The sequence below is a fragment of the Typopeltis vanoorti genome, chromosome 18, assembly GCF_054136105.1.
Source record: "Typopeltis vanoorti isolate ZY-2024b chromosome 18, IOZ_Tvanoo_1.0, whole genome shotgun sequence".
NCBI lineage: Eukaryota > Metazoa > Arthropoda > Arachnida > Uropygi > Thelyphonidae > Typopeltis > Typopeltis vanoorti.
In genome coordinates this window covers 68,114,199-68,139,062 of record NC_143566.1, presented here as the reverse complement: position 1 = coordinate 68,139,062, position 24,864 = coordinate 68,114,199, and the positions used below count along the sequence as shown (strand labels likewise).

General features: G+C 34.9%; 1 protein-coding gene across 2 annotated transcripts in view; it reads left to right on the top strand.

The window, feature by feature from the left end:
- Window positions 1-24,864, top strand: part of LOC150096743 (coiled-coil domain-containing protein 152-like) — a 153,775-nt gene that overhangs the window by 49,798 nt on the left and 79,113 nt on the right. The window contains exons 4-5 of one of the 2 annotated variants that reach the window (XM_090408439.1): window positions 2,111-2,167; window positions 20,810-20,874. In XM_090408439.1, the coding sequence (XP_090264565.1) occupies window positions 2,111-2,167; window positions 20,810-20,874 (122 nt within the window). The remainder of the gene's footprint in view (window positions 1-2,110; window positions 2,168-20,809; window positions 20,875-24,864) is intronic. The other variant, XM_090408440.1, reaches the window with a different exon arrangement.

The window sequence follows — 24,864 nt, the reverse complement described above, 5'->3', positions numbered from 1 at the left end:
ACACAGATACACCAAAGACAGAAACACCAAGCCGGCATGACATAGCTTCCACTTCCCCCCATGAGCGCCGAAGATGATGCACTGTCAAAACGGCTCAACCCCATTCTCCCACCCCTGATATTATCCCATAATATCCTTCTCCTTTCCCAAAAATTTCTATGTTCGCCCACATCCCAAAGTATTCTCTGCCCACCTTTAATAATTAAAAAAAAAATATAAAAACACCCGAGTTCAAAAAAAGTTGACATACCTCTTGCCTCACCAATAATTCTCCCACATCTCTCATACCTCACTTTTCCGATCCTCTCTTCCATTCATTCATATTTCCTTCCTTCAACAATGAATATATATATATATATATATCACCATATGCTGGGATGCCACTGAAAAAGAAGAGCAAGCTAGATCCCACAAAGGTATGTCCGGGTTTTATTCTTCCTATATATATATATATATATATATATTTTTTTTTTTTTTTTTCCTCCTACATATTCTTCATATATCTCTCCATATAAAACATCAGTAATGTCCAAGAATTTGAGTAAAAAACCGATGATATTATAAAAAAAAAGGGGTACTCCTAAACAAAAATAGGCTAAATAGTCATAAAAATAATAAACATATATATAAATACACATACATTTGGCTCTTGCTATAGCAAATTTGTGGGGACCACAATGGTTTATTGCAGTAGATAGTTTGTGATTATGAATTTCAAGATAGCATCCTATGGGGTTTTGCTCACTACTTTGAAATGGTTTTAGTAAGTTTGCTATAGTGAGAGTTGACTCACTACCGATTATAATTTTTATAATGGAAACCTGCTTACTGTCAGTGATAGCAATTTAATCTTATCTGCTATGTCTGTAAATTGTGTGTGTTCTTCTTGTGGCTGGCTTTTTTATATATAAAGGTCATTTTGCAGGATGAAAAGTCTTTGTTTCTGGAAGGAAAAACCAGTAACCTCAATGTGAGGTTACAGGTTTTACCTTCCAGAGACTGGAAGAGACTGGCTAACTCACCTTCAGTTAAATTATAACTGGCCAAGAAGTTATATTCTTGTTTAATCTTTTATCCAAGTGTAAGCAAACAATGTTTGTTTGCACATGAAGTGTCTTCAGGACTAGACTATTTGTATATAGAGGTTAATGTCCTTCACATCAGTTGCCTTAGTATCCCATAATGCAAAACAAGCTTTCTTTCTGAAGTGTATATTGCTGTGCATTATGGGAAGGATCAGACCTTTGTATAAGTAAAGGGTCATCTCCAAAAACTAGGTGATCCCTTAGATTGCTAACCTCAGTGATTGACCCAAAGGATCATTTTCACTCATTAACTTGTGATCACTCAAAAATATTTAGCAGTGGTTCTACTCAGTGACAGGCATACCCTACCACTGAGCAGAACTGCTCATTTCCCAGAAAAAAACAAACATCTGCCAAAGGGCAGCAATAAAGGCCATGTCAGTGAAAGCTATACCATAGGCAAACATCTAATGGAATGCAGTGATTGAGGCCACTTTAGTGAATTTTCTCACATGTCTGGAAAATCATATCACTGGTAGCAAGACCCAGAAGAGATACCATGGTTAAATTAATGCAGAAGTCATATATTTTCCATTCAAATAGTAAAAAGGTATATTACTTTGTTATTAAATTACTCTCTGGATCAGATAGTTGTAGAAAGTTTTTTTCACTTGGTTTGGAAATTGAATTAAACTTGCCAAGAAGGTGTGTGTGCTATGGGAATTGATGTGAAGTCTTATGTACATGTGCTGAGATAAAACACATGTACATATGCTTTATCATATGTACATGTGCAATTATATTAAACAAGAATATAATTTCTTGGCAAGTTGAATTTAATTTGTCACCAAATGAAAAATTTCTATAATTCACCTTCATTTGAAAAATCTTGATAAAGATTCATTACCTTAGGCAGGATTCACACCTAGGTCTTTTAATGGAGTCTCTGTAATAAGAATATAATTAATTATTTTTATTCTTATTTCATTTAATTGTGAAATATGGTGTTGAGTATAGCATCATCATTATTATTATTTTTTTTTGTGGTTTAGTTATTGATTATAATAATTTTTTTCTTGTTATAGAAGTATCACAGTTACAAGCAGTAGTTTCTAATCTTCAACAAGTAATATCTTTTAAAGGTATTTAATTTTTCATTATGAATAGCAGAAACTCATTGAAATTTCTGAGCCTCTGCTTATTTTTCTGTTTCCTTTTATATGTCTTTGTATTTGTGGTGTATTGATACGTTATAAAGTTGCTGATAATTGTACTAGTAAAATTTGGTGGATTACATGAAGGTAGGGAGACACCATGATAACAAATAGAATGTTATTATTCAATTTTTTTTTTTTTTCCAGCCATTGCTATCATGCAGCATAGTTCCATATAGACTTAAGGTCAAACAGAATTTTACCGCAAAGCTAAATAAACAAAACACAGTTCAAACAGAGATTCATAATTTTTATTTTAAATACTAATCCCACACATGAGATCACAAGATCAGAATATCAAAAGTAAGAGGAAGTAAAGTAAAATTTTTCTCCTGAGTAATATGAAAGACTGATAGCATTGAAATTTGATAAATTTGAATTTGATAGTACCTAAATTCATTAGGAGGATTGCCCAGTTCAGAATTATGGCAGTGTTTAAGACATTGGTTATAAAAGATCTTGTAGTCTGAATTTTTAAGTATTACAGGGTTTCTCAAATGAAGAAAAGAAATGGAGAGTAATGTCAACAGCATTACTATGGATAAGATTTGAAGTTAAAGAGAAAGAGAGAGAGGGGGATCATTGATTTATAGGGATGAGCATAGCTGATTGGTCTCCAAGTAATGATGAAAGTACTTGTTGATGACCTTCTCTATCACTTGAAGACACTGAGGTGGTGGCAACATACCAGATAAGTTTGGCAGTTTATGTAGCTGGTACAGAATAGGTGTCAATTCAAGCACAAATTTTGAACAAAATTGGAGGGACACCATCTAGATTAGGAGACTTATTAGTATCAAGACTAATAATCCTATCTTGGTTATCTATACAAGAGTTGGAGGAAAATAGTGATGACACAAGAGGATGATATTACCATGATACCATCAGAATGTGAGCATTAATTACATCTCTGTAGTATGGGAGTTCACATTTGAATTAGGTTTTCATAATGAATTGTGAACTACACCCAGAGCAGAGATAGGCAAGTGAAACACTTTCACCAGACATTGAATTTAAAAAAAAAAAAAAAAAAAAAAAAAAAAAAAAAGGCTGAGAAAAATTATGGAAGAGAAATATGGAGAATAGCTGGATTCAGGTCAGAAAAGATTGTCAGGATCAGATTTTCAATTTACGACAAATAGTTGAGAAATCAGAAATGTAACAAGGATCTGTATTTAAGTTTTGTAGATCTGCTAAAGGAAGCTGTTTGAGTTATATGGGATAAATGAAAAATTATACAAGCAATATATAAGCTATATTTAAGTTGTAGGTGAGCAGTTAGAATTGAACAAAGTACAGGAAGCTGGTTTGATGTAAAATCAGAGGTAAGAAGGATGCACATTATCTCCACTCTTATTCATCATCAATTGTATATGGATCACATGAATGAAAGCTGCATCAAACCTGATATTAAAATCAGAGATATCAAACTTAGCTCTGTGCTTCATGCAGTTGATGTTGCACTCCTAAACACATCTAGTGCAAGTCTCTAGGATTCTCTAACTAAACTGAATAACTGCTGTAACAAATTTGTCATGAAAATTATAGAAAAGACCAAAACTATGAAAATAGGCAGGAACATAAAACAACTGCATTCTCAATGAAGAACCTCTAGAACAAATAAAATATTTCAGCTATGCTGGTTTTTATAAATCAAGGAACAAAGAGAAAAGGCATGATAATGCAAAACTGTACAACGAATGTTTTTGCAATTTGGTGAAAGTAGTATGATATGAGATGTGAAAGAAACACCTACAAAAATTGTAAATAAATAATTTAATTCAGTAACAATGAAGACAGTGGTCAAAAACATGAGGTCAGAATAAGATTGTCAGAGTGCCTCAATAAGGAACATTCCTTATTGAGGAACACAGTGATACAGTCCTCACAACAATGTTTCATGCTTTTTATAATGGTGTCTAGAACTCAGTTGACAATAACAACCATTGCTCCTGCAAAGCTCATCTAAGCCCCAAAGTTTTGGGGAGCAGGGGATTGAGAGCAGCAACACACTTACCTAGAGCATTGCAGACATGTTCAATAAAGTCAGGAGACCTGACTGGCTAGTCCATATATACGATAGTTTCTTCTTGAAGGTATTGGTCCATAAGCTTCACTTGATGAGGACAAGCATTATCATCATGTAGGATATGATGATAATGCTTGTCCTTTCCTAGGATGGTGTATCCACCCAATGAGATGCCTTCCCAAACCCTTGCACAGCCTCCATCATAAGTGTCCCTTTCATGTTACTGGATATTAGAGTACAGTAACATGTCCAGATCAGAACATGCCTAATATCACTTTGTAGAGAAAATTGGGACTCATCATCTGAAAACAATACTGACCCCATTGGTCTTGGATCCACTTAATGTGGAGCTTTGCTCATTTCACATTCTCTCTTGTGATTTAGAGATAGGGACATGCTGACTACCTCTACATGTTGCATACAGACCACCTTCTTGAATCCTTTCTCACATAGTGGAGCAGATACCAATGTTCTTGTAGCTGACGTAAGGTCAGATCAGAGCTAATTCAGGGTATCACTCCTGTTTAAGTGTGCAGATAATCAGAGATATTGGTCACTCACTGCAGTTGTATCCCATGACCCTCCTTCACTTTATCTCTGGGATGCTGTTGTTAATATAGAAAGATGTATTCTTGATATCACCAGACTGGATCACAAAAAAGAATACTTGGATGAGAACTCAAAACTAAAGTCTCTGACATTATAGAAAGAGTAAAGCATCTCAAGTGGCAATGAACATATTACTTGAAGACAAGATCATTGGTTGACAGAAGTACTGGACTGAATTCTGTGGGAGTAAAAAACAACCTTAAAATTGTGATGGATTGATGAAATGATCAGATTTGCAGGAATGACATGGAGAAAAAGCCACTGACAGACAGTCTTGGAGTCATCTTGGAAAGGCCTTCATCCAGCAGTAGAGTGAAAATTGTTGATGATTATACGTTAATAACACCTATGACAGAACAGTACCATGTGTGGACAAGATTAAAGAGAAGGAAGAAAAACAATGTGTTTCTTGTTTGGGTTTTAAATGATTCCATTCCTTTTCTATATCACTGTTTTCTTTTATTTGCTGTAGATTTTCATTTATTCTTTGCAAATAGAGGTAATTAATACTTTTATCATCTATGAGTTGAACTCTAAAGGATTCTCATTTGGTTAATTTTAAACTATTGTGGGAGTATTATCAGTTTTCCTTGTAAAAATAATGATCTGATTCTGTTTCCTTACCTCGGAATACCCTCCTACCTAGCATGATGTTAGCTATTTTCCTATTAGCTATTATGTAGTCTATTATGCTTTTTTAGGTTTCTTGTTTCTCAAGTGAATTTATGGCAATCTTTATCCTTGAAAAAAGTATTAGTAATTTTTAAGTATCCATTTCTATTACAAGTAGCTTCACCATTGATTCCAATATTTGTACGAAGTGGAATGTTCCCTATTCTGGCATCGAAATCTCCCATTATTATTAAATAGTCATATTATTAAAATAGTCATTCAGGTTTATTTTATCTTTTATTTTTTGTATTTAATGGATAACTGTCCATTATTTATTCTTATAACATGTAGACACATTTGAAAATATTTACCTAAGATGGATTAATTACAAATATTTTGATTCATGTATTGTAGATCTTTGTCAGTGTAAAACAGAAATAAACAAAGTATTTCTGTAAAAATTATTTCAGTATAAAAAAATAAACAACATTTGAAGGTATATGAAGGGTGGAATCTCTCCTTATATGCAGTCGTGAGGCAGCCAGGTAAAAAAACATTACTATTAGGATCAGTTGAAGTGTGCTCATGTGATTATTAAAAAAATATAAAAAATTATATAATTAAACATTATTGTTCTTAATAATAATTTCCTAGATTTTTGGCATAGAGAATTCATTGTTGAGAATTAGGTGATGCCAGAGCAGTTTGGGATTTTCTTTTAAGAGATGCTCATATTTATAGAAATATCTGTGTAGTAATTTGGTTTCATTCCGAAGGATCCTGTGGCTAGTATTACTAATCCCATGTTCTATGAGATTTTTTCTGTTTTTTGGAGAAATTGTAGGCGTGGTGTTCAGAAAGGCATATAGAAACAGATCAGCCTGTTTGTCCAAAGTAGAATAACTTGCAGTTGCATGGGACTGAATAGACTCCAGGTAGCAGTAGAGATGGAATTTTATCTTTCGGAAATGGTATTGATGAGCTAATTAAATTTATAGGCTTAAACGGTGTGGAAATATTGAACTTCTTTAAAGTGCGAAAAATGCATTCTGAAATGCTTATAATATGTGGGATGTCAATTCTGTGTAAGTCTTCCCTTCTAATGGAGGGTGAAGAAAAAAAATAGTTCATAATCTTCTCTGCTGTTTTTAGATTTGTATCTGTTGAGAATGGTAGTTTCTTTAATTGTAGAAATTTCTTTCTGAAATAGAATAGATGAAGAACAAATAATATGAGCTCCAGAAAGAAGGCATGTAATATTGCCATATTTTTGTGATGGATGGTGAACTGAAGTCTGATGGACATATCGATCCAAAAAGAAAGTTTTACGAAAAACAGATGTTGATAAGGAGCCTTCCAGTTCACTTTTTATGAAAATCCATTTGATTCAAGTTCCATAGTGAAATTGATTCTGTGATGAAGGATATTAATTTATTATAAGATGTTCATCTAGTTGTTCACATAAATTATTCCACAGAGCAAAAACATCATCCATATAATGAAGTCACCTTGGTGGTTTTGTGTTAATCATTGAAATTTTCTCTTCTAGTTCTAGAAATTAGCATATTGGAGATATTAGTTGGAGAACCCCATCGCAATACCCCCAAAGATCCATAAACCAGGATATTCTTCGCATTCAATCATGAATTGCATAGCCCTACATACAAGATTTTGAAGTTTCTTTCAAATCTCCTTTCTTCATTCCTTTTCTTATATTAAAGATACAAGTGACTTCATATCTAAAATTAAAGATTTGAGACTTTACAACAAAAAAAAAAAACAAAAACTGGTGAGATCTTTCTGAGTAATAAATACAAAATGTTATATTCAGACAATGACAATCAAGGAAAAGCAGGAGTAGCCATAGTATTCAACACAAAATATGAGACGGGCAGTCTCAAGTAGAGTGAGGTGGGCAGATATCAGAATGGGGAACCGAACAATGAATCTTATTTGTGCCTATGGTCCCACAGAAGGTTCTACTAAGGTAGAAGTGGAGGAAGTTTTTGAGTCTTTAGAGAAAGCAGCTGACACAATGAAAAAGGAAAAGTTAGTTCTTGTTGGGGATCTAAATAGCAGAGTGGGAAATGATTGTCAGACATACAAAAATGTTTTGGGAAAATTTGGAGAAAAGATCAAAGCTAATAATAATGACAAATACCTGTTGGATTTCTGCTCAGGACATGGACTGGTTATTACTAACACCATGTTCCAACATAAAAATGTACACAAATTCACATGGAGAGAAGAGGCAAGAAATAAGAAAAGTCTCATTGACTATATTATTGTTGATAGTGATGTTTTCTCCCTGGTGAAGGACACCAGAGTTACAGAGGATTTGAAATTGGAAGTGATCACTATTTAGTCTTGAGCAGAATAAAATTGAATTTCATATTGAAAAGAATAACATGTAAGAAAGTTTTAAAGCGAATAAAAGTTGATCAGCTCTCAGATGTGAACTGTAGACTAAAATACACAAAGATTATTGAAGAAAAAATGAAAGAGTTTGAGAACTGGAACCAAAACTTGGAGATTCAGTGGCAAGCCTTGAAGAAAACCCTAATCGATTCAACCAGAGAAATATGATTCCATGCATTAATGATGCATAGCTGAAAATTGCCACATATCCCCTGAAGACCTTTCGCGTATCCCTAGGGGTACGCTTACCACACTTTGAGAAACACTGAACTAGATGGTGGATGAGGTGAAGATAAAGAATTTACCTGATCTTGATGCAGATGCACATCAGTGGGATTAGATGGAATATCAGAGTGAGTGATAAAGGTGCAAGCCAATTAGCAGTCTGCCCATCCTAGTTATTTAACTTGAGTCTCAACACAAGTACAGCAAGATAATTTTGTTATACATAGTGGGTACTAGGATTATTGCAATTCAATTGGAGGTTGATTAGAATCTGCATTTTGAGCTGAATAGATAACACTTTTACCTTCTAGAGGAAAAAAAAAGTCTCAACTATTCAGATTGTATCACAACATTTTGTGAAGTAGTCACAAGTGTTTAGTGCTCATATTTTTTTTTTATTTATCATTTTTAAAAATTGATTATAATATAGCCCTTTGTTTGAATTACAAAATACTAACCATTGCTTCCATTGAACTGCAATAATGTGTTCTCTTGTTTACCCACCTGTGACTGAGACACAAGTAAGTAAAGATACACTACATGACTTGTCAGTTTAAAGGTCAACTGATTTTTTTTTTTCTCTCTTTCATTTTTTTTTACACTTAGTAACCATTATATCCCACTTTTGTTTTGCTCTCAAGGTTACAATGTTACAGTTAAAATGACCGTCTCCCAAATTTTTGGTAAATTAATGCAATTATCAATGACACAAAAATAGACACAAATAAAAATATGCAATACATGTCTCATCGTGCCAAAATAGGCTACTGTAGATGCATTGAAGTGATCTTGGCATTCCTAACAATAACCAGGGTGTTGTTGTTATTTCTTATGAACATTAACACGTGATGAACATATTGTGTTCATCTTGTGTTAATGTGCTGTCAGAAACCCACAATGTAACAGAGTGTTTCATATAAAGTTTGGGAAGAGCTTACTGGATGTAATAAAGCATGTAGTTTGAGTGGATGAGGGTTTGAGGTATTTGAATGTGGTATGGAGATATTATATTTATTTAGCACTATTGAAGAAGGTTTTAAAACTTTTTATTATTCGTAAAAAGTTTAATGTATTATTTATTTATTAAATCCTGTCGTAGATTGCACCATTGTGAATGTTTTAAACTATTAAATTATGTCTACTGTGCCTATTGTAAAAATAGCATGTGAATGGTATCAGATTTCTATACTTAAAATTTAAGCATGCAAGTAAGATCCTAGATGTAACTTACTATGATGATTCACTCTATCCTTAAAATTTAATCTTAACTTCGACAATAATTAAGTAAATTGAGTCCTCGCACTTCATACAGAAAAAAAAAGTTTAATAATACTAAAATACATTAAAAGAAATGTGCAATATTCTGAACTTGAACCATAACTTAAAATCTAAAAAGATAATTTACTAAATCTAATTCATGTTAGAAAATATTTGCTCACACAAATATGTCGATCCGAAAATCGATAGCAGTCCAAATGCATATGTTTTTGACTGAATGTAAGTGTCCGGTAAACAATTCCATGTGTCATATACAATTTGATCTTGCTTTTTAAGATCTTCTATTTCAGACCATTTGTGTTTTATTGCAAGGGTAGATTTTTGTCTTTCCAACTCCTCTAGGTCAGCTTTAAGATTTCTAATTTTTGAATTCCACAAATCCTTGGTTTTCAGGTCCTCTAACTCAAGTTGAAATGCAGCCTCATCAATTCCAGCAAAAGGTGAAAAATTTAATTCAGCAGGATTAATTTCAAGTGGTCGCAATAAAAATGACATAGTTGCTTTGTTCTTTCTAAACTCCTCAAATCTCCCATTAAATTCAGATCGCATATTTACCACAATTTCTTTGTAAAAGGTCAAATTTATGAAATTATCAGCTTGTTCTTGTTGATATTTCTTCAACGTAGGAAAATGTAATAACGTGCCTTTTTCTAAGTCTGTCGCAAACAAATATAATTTTTGTTCAAACGAAATCACTTCTTCTAAAAGCAAAACTACTGTATTTCCCTTTCCCTGTAGTTTCTTATTTAGTTCGTTTAAATAGGAAGTCATATCCACCATAAAGTAGAATTTTTGTAAATGAGTATCTTCTAACTGTGCACATTCAAGGTCCTTTTGTCTTAGAAACAACTTAACCTCTCTAAGGCAGGTGGCAGATCGTATCAACATCGCACCTCTGGAAAGCCATCTTATTCTGTTATGCAAAAGAAGATCGAAATATTCGCGATTGATTTCTTTAAGAATTTCACAAAATTTCCAATGATGAAGCAGTATTGCCATTATTTTGTTAACAATTTCTACAACCAAATCCATCATTACTGTTATCTCGTTTGGAAAAGTTTGTGCACAAACTATCTCTTGATGGATTATGCAGTGAAAGGAAAACACGTCATGCAAATGTTTTTTAAATAAAGAAACAAAATCTTTTTTTGTACCTTTCATGCTTGGCGCCCCATCGGTCGCAATAGATATTATTTTGTTAATATTAATACCCTTACTTTTCAAGCAAGTGGTAACAGCAGATTCAATGTCTTCTCCACGAGTTTGTCCTGTGAGTGGCAGTATATCGAGTAATTCTTCTTGAGGTCCTTGAGAGTTTATGTATCTACAAATAAGTACAATCTGTGCAATGTCATCCACAGCACATGATTCATCACAGGCAATGGAGAATCCTGGTGTTGAATTTAGATCTGTAACCTGCTGATTTGTTATATCTTCTGCCATTCGTATAGTTCTGTCCCTTACAATCTTAGCAGATAATGGCATGTCTTTTATTTTTGTAATTATTTCCGCTTTGTTTTTAAAATTGCAGAAAAAATATTCAGACATTTTAATAAAACATTCTTTCACATATTCGTTTTTTTAATATGATATGCCATATATATATATATGGCATATTAAACACATTGGAAATCCTGCTGTATTTGCTACAAATGCGTAGGTTTCGGTCCATTCACTTTTAAACTCCTGATTTTCTTGTTCTATCTTTCTCTTCTTTACTGACATTTTAAATACTGTAAAAATATTTTTATTTTGTTAATATTTAATTTAATGTTACAATATTCATGTTACCTAACACAATCACCAGTAAATGAAAGCACTGCAACATCCAATACAAAAACCTTTACTTATTTTAACAAAGTGAGCAGATTTGCAGACCACATCTGCACTATATGCGAAGACAATGGGTGCATTCAGACAGGCAAGTGCTACATGTGCTAGCCTAGTGTGACATCATAAATGTGTCCGAGCCAACTGCTCGATCGTAGCGCTACTATAGTGATCGCCATTCGTTACAAATTAATTTAATTTGTAGCGATTAAGGTTCGCTACAAAGTAGTGCTCGCAAAGCGCTCTGCCTGGCTGATCGTGCCCAATGTAAACTGACATTTTTTGAGTATCGACATATGATTAGGGGGTCATTTGACCTACAAAAAATTTCTTTTTACTTCTATGTTTAGATAGATCGTTTAATAACGAAAAGAGCTGTAATTATTCATTCAAAGAGCCGTATGCGGCTCTAGAGCCGCAGGCTGCCGACCCCTGGACTACACTATACCTCTTTTATATATATATATATATATATGGCCTCTCTCTTATCCATTCATTTAAAGACCATCTCACATTGTCACATCCATGAGCATGTGTGAAGTGGTGCTTCTTGGTCTTCCTTCTCTCTGTTCTCTTATACACAAAAAAAAGCACAGATAAATTTAAGAAATAGATTATTAACAGTAAAAAAGAAAACAAAGGTGGAGCCCTTTGAATAATATTAATTTGTGAGAGACATCATAATAGTTCTTGTGAAAACAAGATGTATGAACAAATATCAACTGTATTTTATGCTAACAGTTGTAAGAGTCTGCTAATTGGAGTCACTGCATTCAATTATTTTTGTTGTTCAATACTGAATTTGTTATTTTTTTTCAAGTTGTCATGACAACAGTAAATGTAAAATAGAACTTGATTGCAGTTTGATTTTACATTTTATAAAAGAATGAAGAGAATAACATTTCTTTGTTTACAAAATTAAAATCAGGAAAAAAAATCTAAGAAACAGACAACTTTTTTTTTTTTTTTTTTTTTTTTTTTTTTTTTTTGTATTCATTATTTGAAATATAATTGTGAACCAATAAATTTCCTCCTTTTTTTTTTTAAGAATTAAGGGGAAAAAAAGATACTCAAGTCTTGACAGAAATTGTATTACATTACAAAGAGACTACTGAAATAAACTTCACAAATTGCCTTCAGAGCAAAGATTGGCACCATCATCACATGAACCATCAATGGAAAAGAAGTGTAATAACTGATAGGAGGACAAGAGAAATATCAGGTTCACATAATTGGTGCTGCCAAAACAAAGAATACAAAAACAAGTACCATTCTTCTAAATAAGTATTATGATATGTAATACTTTATAAAAATTTGAGTTGCTTTCAGAGTTGAACTATAGACTCAAATATACAATCAAGAAAAAAAAATTAGAGTTTGAAGGCAAGAATGAAACCATGGAGACCCATTGATTAAAGAAATCAATTTCTTCATCACATGGCAGGGAAGTGCATGGTGAAGTTGTTTTCAAAGATAGAAAGATCAGTATGTTTTATAATAGTGGACCCCAGGAGTTAAAGAGGCAACTATAAAAAGAAGAAAGTATATTGAAATTTCAGGCAAGTAAATCAGTATGTGTGCTCTGAGAGAATACCTAGAAAACTGTGAGGAATCCAAGCAATATGTGAATGAAGCTAAAGAGAAGTCTTGGGATGACTTTGGTAAGAATATAGAAGATAAGCTGGCCTGGTTGGCTGAGTGGTTAGCATATCTGATCTCCAGTCATAGGCTGCAGGTTCGAATACTGCCGTGGGCATGAATGTTTGTGATTGTCTGTGAAAATACTAGTGGGGGGGTTGGCAGTAGATGGCATTGGTGTAGTTGCAGTTGGTGGATTGAGTGGTGGAGATGGAGAGCTGTAAAGTAGGTGCCCTCCCTTGATGAGTCCCTGGAGTGTCATGTAATAATAATAGTAGTAATAAATATCAGGAAGGTTGCAAAATGTTCTAGAAGCTACTAAAGAAGCTAGTAGCTTCTAAAACTACTAACTTCAATGTCTAACTAAAGAAGGTTAGACATTGAGGAAAGAGTACTAAAAAAGAGAACAAAGATGAAAAAGGTGACGTGAAAATTGAAGATATTCGAGATGTCTGTAGCAATTATTTTGAAAAATTACTAAATGAAACAAGAAGCAACAGTGCTGTGGTAGAAAATTGTCAAAGAGGTATGCACTCAGGAGTACTTATGAATAATAGAGGTAGAAAAAAGCCATGAAAAATATGAAATGGGGATAGGCAAGGGAAGTATATTATATTGAACCCGAAATACTCAGATATGGAGGTATAAAAGTTTTTCTGCATAATTCAGGTAGCCTAGTCACAGGATTGAATTCCCAATGATTTGAGTAGAGCTATCATAGTAACCGTCTATAAAAAAGAGGAAACAAGACTGAATGTGATAATTAGAAGAATTTCCTTGCTAAGTAATTCCAGATGAGATTTGTGTATGCTTATCTTAGAAGAGGCTAAGAAAAATTGTGGAAGTGATATTTACAGATGAATACAGATTTTAATTTTAAGATAGATAGTTGAGAAATCATAGGGAATATAACAATGATCAGTATTTGAATTGTGTTATCTTAGAAGAGGCTAAGAAAAATTGTGGAAGTGATATTTGCAGATGAATACAGATTTTAATTTTAAGATAGATAGTTGAGAAATCATAGGAATATAACAATGATCAGTATTTGAATTGTGTTATCTTAGAAGAGGCTAAGAAAAATTGTGGAAGTGATATTTGCAGATGAATACAGATTTTAATTTTAAGATAGATAGTTGAGAAATCATAGGAATATAACAATGATCAGTATTTGAATTGTGTAAATCTGGAAAAGGCATATGACAAGGTACCAGGTAAAGTTGTTCAAAGTGTTAAAAATTATATGGTATATTATATCAAGCAGTATATATAGTTTATTTTTGTAAATCAGCAGTTAGAATTGAAGGAGATTTTGAAGATGGTTTGATGTTAATCAGGTGTGAGACAAGGATTTTTACATTATCTACCCTGTTATTCATTATCTATATAGATAATGAATAACAGGGTAAAGGTAAGTCGTATTAGGAATGATATTAAATTGGAGATATTCAACTCAGCTCTTTACCATATGCAGATGATGTACTCCAAAATAAATGCAGAATTCCAAACCAAATTGACAGCTATAATAAATTTAATATGAAAATCAGCTGTTAAAAGACCAAAGACTATAAAAATTCATTGGAGAAACCTTTAGAAAAACTAAAACATTTCAGCAGTATAGGCATACTTTATTAGTGAAGATGGCAAACTAAATATGGAAATAGACAAACGGATTTAGCAAACTGATATGGCATGAAGTTAACTGAATAAATTTATATGGAATAAAATAGTTTTTAGACAAATTTTAACTTACAAATTTGTTAGCTGGATTAGAAATAAATAAACTTTATCAAAAAACGAGACCACAGACATGAGAGTTCTGAGAAAAATTTGCATTGTGAACAGATAATATCAGTGGCATAACCATAACCATAGTGTGTGAGCCGAGCTAATCCTATGGTCACTTAAACAGAATGGGAAAGGAATACAATTTAGCAAAACAATTCCCCCCCCCCCCCCCAAGATATAGGTGTGTGGTGGATTAATGTTATTCATCATCTATATGGATCACATTATGAAGGTAAGTAGTATTAGGAATGATATTAAATTGGAGATATTCAACTCAGCTCTTTACCATATGCAGATGATGTACTCCAAAAAACTTTGAAAGCTGAAATATAAGATATGCTGATATTGGAGTCTTGTTAGTTAACTGATTAGTTTGGAGGAAAATTATTGATAAGAAGTTGCTAGTGACGTAAACTTCACACATTACTATAATAATTAATGATGATAACAAATCTTCAATCTGTCCACATGGGGAAGGATGTCTGCATTCCACAGACCTGTTACAATTTTGGTCACTCAATTCTGGATCCTGTTCACCCACTTTCTCATCCCTAGTGAATCCATCTGACGAATTCTGTCATGTACTTATATCTCAAACCTTATAAAGAGGATACTTCCTGTTCTCTGCTTGTCACTCTGTTTGCACATTAGTACTGAAGGTGGACTAGGTTATGTTAGATTATCTAGAAACTCTGCTCTGGATACCAAACATGGAACTCTTTCAAATTTTCAGGCTTCCATTAAACAGAGCAGTGATCTCAAATTGAATAATGAAATTCATTCTTAGTACATATATTTATTTATAAATGTGTGCATGAAATGTCATAAGACTTATAGCACATCATTGTAGTGTTTGGATAAGAAGACAGAAGGAATCAGCTGTTTGCAAACAGCTGATGGATGTATTCCTTGAGAAAGATAGAGTGAGGAGAAGAAGAGGAATGATGGGGCCAGTTTGATAGGATTGTCCATACCTATAGAAGAGACATAAGGAAGAAACCAAACATTTACAAGAGAGTAGAGTAAATTGGTAAAAGGCATCATTTTCTGAACAACATCAAGCAGTTTTAGGTTTTGGTAAACCATAAATGTATGAGCAGTAATCCATATGTGAGTGAATTTGGAATACAGGTGAGAAGTAGTGTCATCAGTGGCAAAGTATGTTTAGTTTTTTTTAGAGAGGCTGCAAAAGTTGTGGCCTAGATGTCTTTGTGTGAGGAAAGGCTGGAAGTGTAAGTCAACCCAAGAAGAGTAATCAGATCAGGTTTTGAGGTCTGGGTGTTTATTAAAAGTAAGGGGAAGTGATATGAGCTCTTTCTTACAATAACAGGACTGTGTTTTAGTAGCTTAGTGGCCAATATACAAACAGTGATGGCACACTGGCTTGTGTACCATTCCATAAGCATGCAATAATATCCAAGATTATTACATGAATGATACCTCATATATTTGCAAATCAGCAATTAGAATTGATGATGCACAGGAAGATGTGATGTTACATCAGGTGTATGGCAAGACCGTATGACCTTCACTGTTCATAATCTAGACTATGTCATTGGGAAAATAGTATTTGACGTGATATTTGAACACATTAGGTTTAACACTAAACTTAATATCATGGTATTAAGCTTAATTCTCTATTCTATATAGATGATGTTATGATTATCAATTGCAAGAACAAATTTACCAAGAAAATCAACAGTAAAAAAGACAAACTGTGAAAATAAAACAAGGAAACAGAAAATATTAGCTACATTTTTAATAATGAACTTATAACACATTTTTATCTATTGAGGCACAATGATGGCATATTAAGTATGAAATAGAATATAGAATAGGAAAACAGATATTATTATTATTCAGACCTTCATGGAGTCAAAAGACTCATCGTGGGAGGTCCTTCCTAAGAACATAAAGTCTGTCAAGACTCATCGAGGGGAGGTCCCCCCCTAAGAAACACAAAGTCTATCATACCACTCCTTAAACTCATTGACCGTTCTCACTCTCACCACTCCATCAAGCAATGCATTCCACGGTTCAACCACCCTCCATGAAAAGAAACCACTCCTTACCCTCTTGCTCACATTTTCCTTTCATAACTTCCAGGGATGGTCTCTTGTCATCACTCCTTCCTGCTGTTCAACCAAGCGAAAGAACTCCCCAGTGTCAACCCTGTAACCACCTTCAACAGTTTAAAAGTCTCAAGCATATCACCTCTCCTTCTTCTATCCACCAAACTCTACAGTCCACATTCCCTCAGTCGATCCTCATAACCAAAATTGTACAGTCCTGAAACGATCTTTGTCATCCGTCTTTGTACCTTTTCCACAGTTAATTTATCCCTTCAAATCATGGGGACCAAATCTGAGAACAATAGTCTGAGAACAATGGTCTGATTAGAGACTTATACAGCATAATGATAACCCTTTTATCTTTGCAGGTCAGTGTCCTTCTCATAATTGCAGCAATCTGCTGTGTTACCTTCACCACCTTTGCAATATGTCCCCTAAATTTCAGGTTTCTATCAATCATCAACCCCAGATCTCTTGTCTCCCCTACTTCCTCCAGTATAACTCCTCCCATAGAGTATGCAGTATCCCATCGATGTTTCCCAAACCTCAAGACTTTATATGTTGCTGCATTAAACTGATACCCCCTATTCATTTGCCCATCTATCTAGCTTATTCAAATCCTCTTGCAGGGCTACTACATCTGCATGATTACTAATAATCCTTCCCAGCTTTGCATCAGCCACAAACAACTGAATATCCCCTTGCAATCCACTGGCAATGTCATTGATATAAAGGTTAAACAATATAGGTCCTAGTACTGAGCCCTGTGGGATCCCACTTGTAACTCTCTGCATCCTTGAAACTGCTCCACCATACACAACTCTCTGATACCTATCAGACAGCCAGTCCTGAATCCAGTTGACCAATCTGACATCCAGACCCATGTGCTGCAACTTAAATATCAGCTTATCATATGGCACCCTGTCAAATGCCTTCGCTAAGTCTAAGAAAATTGCAGTATATGCCTTTCCCTCATCTAATGTTCTTGTAACTTTATTATAAACGGCTAGCATATTGCTAAAACAAGAGCGCTCTTTCACAAATTCATGTTGACTCTCACATATAGCATTACCCTCATCTGCCCAATGCTGTACACGGTCCCTCACCACTTTCTCCAGTATCTTAACAACTACTGATGACACACAAATTGGCCTATAATTAGACACTTCCAGTCTGTTACCACCCTTATGCAATGGCACTATCTTACCTTCCTTCCATTCCCTGGGCACCTTTTCCTGCAGCCAGACTTTCATTGAAAAGCCAGGTTAAAGGCACTGTCAGTTCCCTAGCACATTCTCTCAAAATTCATGGTGAAATACCATCCAGTTTCAAAGCTTTACTGACTGACATCCAGAGTACTCAGTATCTGAAACACACTCCCCTCCTGTACCTCTAAACCTCGAACCTGCCCTATCCCTCTAGCATTAAAACTGACTCCTCTAGGATGAAATACTCCAATAAAGTGTTCATTGAACAATTCCACTATGTCCTCTGCATCAGTCACTCTATTCCCATTTTTATCCCACAATATCATTCTTCCACAGTCATTTCTCCTCCTACTGACCACATAGCTAAAAATTCCCTAGGATTTTCTTTGGATCTTAGGGCCAATCTCCTCTCATATTCCAGTTTCGTCTTCCTTACCATACTAGTCACTCTTCTGGCCTGTGTCTTATATTCTTCATGCATCTTCTCTTCACCTGTCTTCTTATATCTCTTCCGTAGCCTCTTTTTCGCATGCAATTCCTGTTTAATATTGTTTGTCATTCACTTTACTCCAAATTGTGTCCTCTTCTTCACTCGTGGTATACAACTTACCATTGCTGCTAACAAATATTCTTTCACAATTTCCCACGCACTAATGATATCCCGGCTTTCCAATTCCTCCCTCCATGAAACTTCCAGAAGTTGACGTCTAAGACTATTATAATCACATGCTTTATAATTCCATATAAGTTCCCGTCTCTTTGATACTCCTGCATGTCTATTCATTTTCCAAGTTAAATTATATGGTCACTCTTTCCAACTGGTGGGAGAGATGTCATCTCAGTTATTATCAATTCTTCTGATGCCATAACCAAATCCAGAACTTTTGAACCTCTTGTTCCCTCTGTTACATGTTGCCTAAGACATTTGTCCCTCAAGAATTCTAGAAATTCCATTCCCCTATTGCTACATGCATCTTCCTCTCTCCAATTTATACCACTGTAGTTAAAATCTCCCATAACAATCATTCTTCTTGCACTTGCCAAACTTAAGTGTCTAAGCATATCCTGGTCCCCATCCACGTGCTCCTGGGTCTGTAGCAACACCCCACTAAATATCCTGTCTTGCCTACCTCTGCCTCACACCACATGCTCTCAAAATCATTTGTCTCACTTCCTTCCAAAGCCTCCACTCTTAGAGGACATAGGTCGTCACTTATCATAAGCAGTACCCCACCACCACCACGCTTTCCCCTCCTATCCTGCTGAAAAATGCTGTACCCAGCGACTTCTATTCCTGTTATTATATCCTCTTCTGTCAACCACGTCTCAGTGATCCCAATACTTTCTGGCCAGGCTGATGCTATCTGTGCCACCAATTCCTCTCCCTTATTCCAGATGCTCCTGGCATTAGTATAAAGCATATAAATGCCATTGTTTCTCTACCTAGCATTATCCCTTCTAGACTCCACTGGGCTCAGTGTTACCTGATGTCGTCTCCCTTCTCCCAAGTATCCATTCCCACAAGAAGCCATCCCTGCTATCATCCTCCCTGGGACACACTGGCTCGTTCAGAACAGCAATCTCTCATGCCTACGTCCTTCCTCATTCAAATGTAAGTGGTCTCTTGCATACAATTCCTCTCTTTCCTCAAATGCACTCCAAGCATCCACATATACCAGTCCTCTCTTGTCACACATTCTAGCTATTATGTCATTCAATATTACTGCTCTTCTGCTCAGCTTGTCATTATCATACCTAGGCAACACGCACACTATTTTTCCTCTCTCTGTCTTCTTCCGTACAGCCTCGAGCAAAAATCTCATATCTCTCACTGCCCGACTTACATTACCACTCAAGTCATTTGTTCCTACCATCACAATCATCTCATCCACCCTTTCACCTCTCTTAATTGCCATAGCCACCTTTCTATTGTTCCTCCTGGCAAACACTCCTCACGCATCCTATATTGAACACCACGGATCATTGAGTCGCCATACATTATACCTCTTACCATGGTGGGAAGCCAATTGAAAAAAAATTATGGAATGAGAGAAATAACCCAAAGCTCAAGCTAGCAGTACACTAGAGTGTCCAATTCACTTAATATATATGCACGTTTCCTGTAGACTCCTTGAAGGTACATATTAGATGATGATTTAAAGAATATGGTTAGAAATGAAGTGATTATTCAGTGACTGGAGACCACCTGAGAATTAGGGAAGCAATTATTAGATGTTGGAACTATGTTAAAAAGAAGACATTCAGAAGATACTTTGCCATTATCATTGTTCGAGAATGTGTAAATAGAGTTTAACTAAGATATGGCATGGCTAATTAAGCAGGATGAAAGATGAACCGAAGCAAAGCAGTCATTTTATTTAAAAAAAAAAGACAGAAAGAGACTTGGAGGAAGACAAACATTTAGGTGGATATCAAATCAGATACTCATATTGATTTGTTCATCTCTTTGAATTAATACAGTCCAAGATTTGAATAATACAATCCAATTTTAGATATACAATCTACGAATGTATATGTGAAAGTGGAGCAGTGTGGTCAGTAGAAGTGTATGAAAAAACATTAATATGAGCATAAACAAGAAAATTAAAAACTATCACACTGTTTGCAGAAATATTAGTTACATCATTTGAAGAGGCTTTGATTTTAAGTTTTTTTGTCACATTTGATTTAGAATTAACAGATTTTTCTCCTAATAAATTTAAGCAATGAATAATACACTTTAATTAGAAATGATTTCCTAATTATTACTTAGAATTATTTAGTTTTTTTCCCCCTTAAAAACAGTATTAAGTCAGTAATACTTTTTTGATCTTAATTTCCATTTTGTGATTTTCTTTTTTAGACAAATATGAATTTACGAAGAATGATATGGAATTATTAAAACAGCAGAATAAGGACATGAAAGATGTGAATATAAAATATTCATTTATTTTTCTTTTTAGATTTAACAAAAAAAGGTTTATATATGGATTCTATATTACAACAGCAACCACTAACAGCTTAGATATAGTTCTTTAGAATGTAAGGTTTCTGCATTTCGTGAACTTAAAAGAACCTTCATGTTGTTATTCATTATGTACCTTATATAAAGCATTATGGTGTTGAGGCTATCCACTACACATGTAAAATGAGTGCTGTCAGTATTCATACATGATTTGTAAGTTTCTTGTCTCACAACCTTAGTTGGTTTAGTGCATTTCGTAAGCAGTCACAAACAACAGAAGAAATCCCTGGGTGTCAAGTCTGTTGAACAGGAGCTGCTGGTCTCATAGTCCAATCTGTTCTGAAAAGCAGTTATCTGAAAATGACTATGTATTATTACCAAAGAACAAAACTTAAATTATGCCTCTGTCTGTCAGCTGGGGAAAGAACACATAAAGAGAAATTGGCTTGATTGGTGATTTTTGAAAAGCTTCAGATATAGAAAATTTGTCACGTCCAAATGGTAGCTATACCTTTTAATCTCTAGCTGCATTTTTTGTTCTACCACTGCAGTGTTGCATAAAGAAAAAGCCTGACCTTTAGAATTATATTGTGCCTACAGCTTGTGTATCAATGATCCACACAGAGCATCTTTATTCCAAAAACAATGTGTGCCTGTCAACTTAATTTTTTGTTAAAGGTATGTATCAGGAGAATATCGAGTGGTCTTAACACACAAGTCTTCTGAACGTCTCTCTCTTCTCTCCCTTTTACTAACAACCAAATTCTTTGAACTAGAACAAATCTTGTGTCGTTTTTGTATTATTCTCCTGTTGCACAACATCTGCTCTGCATTATAAAAGTTAACCCATATCTGTCCTCATGGAGAAATAAGAAATCAGAGTCTTCTGTCAGTGTGTCCAAAATATTTAACTTTCTTCTCTCAGTATCCTTAAGGAGTCTTAAAGTTCTACTGATCTTTTTTAACACCCATTCATTTGTACACCTTTCAGTATATGATATCCTCGACAGCCTTCTGTAACATCACATCTCAAAAGCAGCTATTATTTTCTTATCTGACTTCTTTAGATTCCAATCCTATCAATTGCCATAGCAAAATCCAACATTATTATAGTGTATTTATTCCCTTTATCCAACTCAGCCATAACATTGTTATAAAATATGAGCAAATTGCTAAAACATGATCTTCCTTTAGTAAACCCATGTTGCTCCTTGCAGAGTGTAGCTTGTTTGTCTACCCATTTCTGTATGTGAGTTCTTCCCAACTTCTCTAAAATCTTCACTACTAGCTGCATTTTCTGTTCTGCACTACTACACCAGAGATGCTGATAGGTTGGTAGTTAGACACATCAGTTTTTGCACCAACCATGTAAGAGGGTGGTCTGAAAAGTTCTCAGCCTAACAAGGAAAAAAATGAATTTATAATTTCAAAATTATTTTTATTTTTCAACATAATCTCCCTTAAGACTAATACATTTATTCCAGCAATGCTCCAGTGCCATTATCCTATCCCTGTAGTGGTTCTCAGTAAGATCTGCAAAATACCCCTCTACAGCTGCAATCACCTCTTGATTCGAAGAAAAAAACTGACCAGCAAGGCAGAGTTTTAGTTTTGGGAAGAGATAGAATTCAGAGGGAGCCAAATCTGGGGAATAGGGTGGATGTTTTCCAACAATTCATAGTGCAGATCCCTTAATTTTCCCATTGCCAAAACACCTTTGTGGTGTTTTGGCAATAGGTGCATTGTCCCGATGAAAGATGATTTTTTTCTTCTGAAAACTGGGTCTTTTCTCATGAATTTTTTTGTCTAGTCTGGTTAAAAGATCAGAATAATATTCCTCAGTTATTGTTTTACCCTTTTCAAGATAATTAATAAACAAAATCCTTTTAGCATCCCAAAACACTGATGCCATTACTTTCCTGCTGATGAAACCGACTTTGTCTTCTTTGGTGCTGTATAGCCAGCTTCTGTCCACTGTTTTGACTGCTGTTTGGATTCTGGTGTGTAATGGTGAATCCAAGTCTCATCCATAGTAATAAATTGATGCACAAAATCAATTTTATTCTTGTTAAAACGCTCCAAGCACTCTTCAGAGATTTTTTTGCGAGTGCGTTTTTAATCTGCTGTGAGCAGGCACGATACCCATCTTGCACAAAACTTTTTCATTTGTAATTCTTCATGCAAAATATATCCTACACATTCTTTTGAAATGCCTATAGTCTCATCAATTTTATGTACTTTGACTTGCCGGTCATCCAATACCATATCGTGCACTTGATCAATGATTTCTGGTGTTGTTACACTTTTTGGATGTCCTTCATGTGGATCATCTTCAAGGCTGGTACAGCTATGTTTAAACTCGGCAGTCCATTTCTTAATTGTGGAAAACAAAGGAGAAGAGTGCCCATAAACTTTTATGAACTTTGAATTTCTTTTGGCGTTAAACCTTCTTTTACAAAGAATTTTATAACTGCACAATACTCAATTTTATCCATTTCAAGGGATACAGCCAAGACTTTTGCTTCAGACAGCTGTATAAAACCAACTACTTGTTAGATAGTGGTGCCTATGGTTGAGGCCGAGAACTTTTCAGACCACACTCATACAGTGGAACTATCATGCATTCCTTCCATTCCTGTGGTATCATTCTTGACCTGTGACTCAAGTTATACAAATATGTGAAAGAGAAAGAAGAAGGAATATTTTATGCAAATTTTTATTTTCTATTAGGCATTATAGGAGAGTAGACAGTGTTCGAAAATGATGATTTTGTTGTCTTAGTCTGAACATTGTATCTCTTGCTATGAATTGAAACCTATCATTTTCAAGATTTCACTAGATTAAGACTTATTTCACTAACAGCATTGACTTTTTTACTGCTTTCGTGCAAAACTCCGTGACTATACTACATATTGGCAGTGTTTTTTCCCATTTTATTATTGAAGTGGAAACTTAAAACATAATGTGCTCTTGAGTATGTGCATTATAATAAGTTTAGTTTAATCCTTTATCCAAGTGTGAGCAAACAAAGTTTGCACTTGAAAGTATCTTCAGGACTGGGGTAAGGTAGTGCAACGCCAGGCAACTCGTTGCAAAGGTGGAGAAAGTTCTCATCACTCCTATCTCAGTATCTCCCATAATGCAAAGCACATCTCCTTGCGGATATGTGTAATGCTATGCATTAAGGCAAGGGCCACTACCCATACCGGTTTCGACCTTTATTGAGGTCTCGTCAGTGGGAGCCAGGTCCAGTAGTGGAGATACAAAGGCAGAAGCAATGAGAGGTCATCCTAACCTATAGGAGTTGCCAAAGGGTGTGCAACCTTATTATTAAATTAAATTACTCCGGATTCAGAGAAAGATGTTGAGAGTTTATTTTTCACTTGGTTAGACTATAATAAGTTTAGTTTAATCCTTTATCCAAGTGTGAGCAAACAAAGTTTGCACCTGAAAGTATCTTCAGGACTGGGGTAAGGTAGTGCAACTCGTTGCAAAGGTGGAGAAAGATCTCATCCCTCCTATCTCAGTATCTCCCATAATGCAAAGCACATCTCCTTGCGGATATGTGTAATGTTATGCATTAAGGCAAGGGCCACTACCCATACCAGTTTCGACCTTTATTGAGGTCTCGTCAGTGGGAGCCAGGCCCAGTAGTGGAGATACAAAGGCAGAAGCAATGAGAGGTCATCCTAACCTATAGGAGTTGCCAAAGGGTGTGCAACCTTATTATTAAATTAAATTACTCCGGATTCAGAGAAAGATGTTGAGAGTTTATTTTTCACTTGGTTAGACTTGGTTAGCCTGGCTCCCACTGACGAGACCTCAATAAAGGTCGAAACCGGTATGGGTAGTGGCCCTTGCCTTAATGCATAGCATTACACATATCCGCAAGGAGATGTGCTTTGCATTATGGGAGATACTGAGATAGGAGTGATGAGAGCGTTCTCCACCTT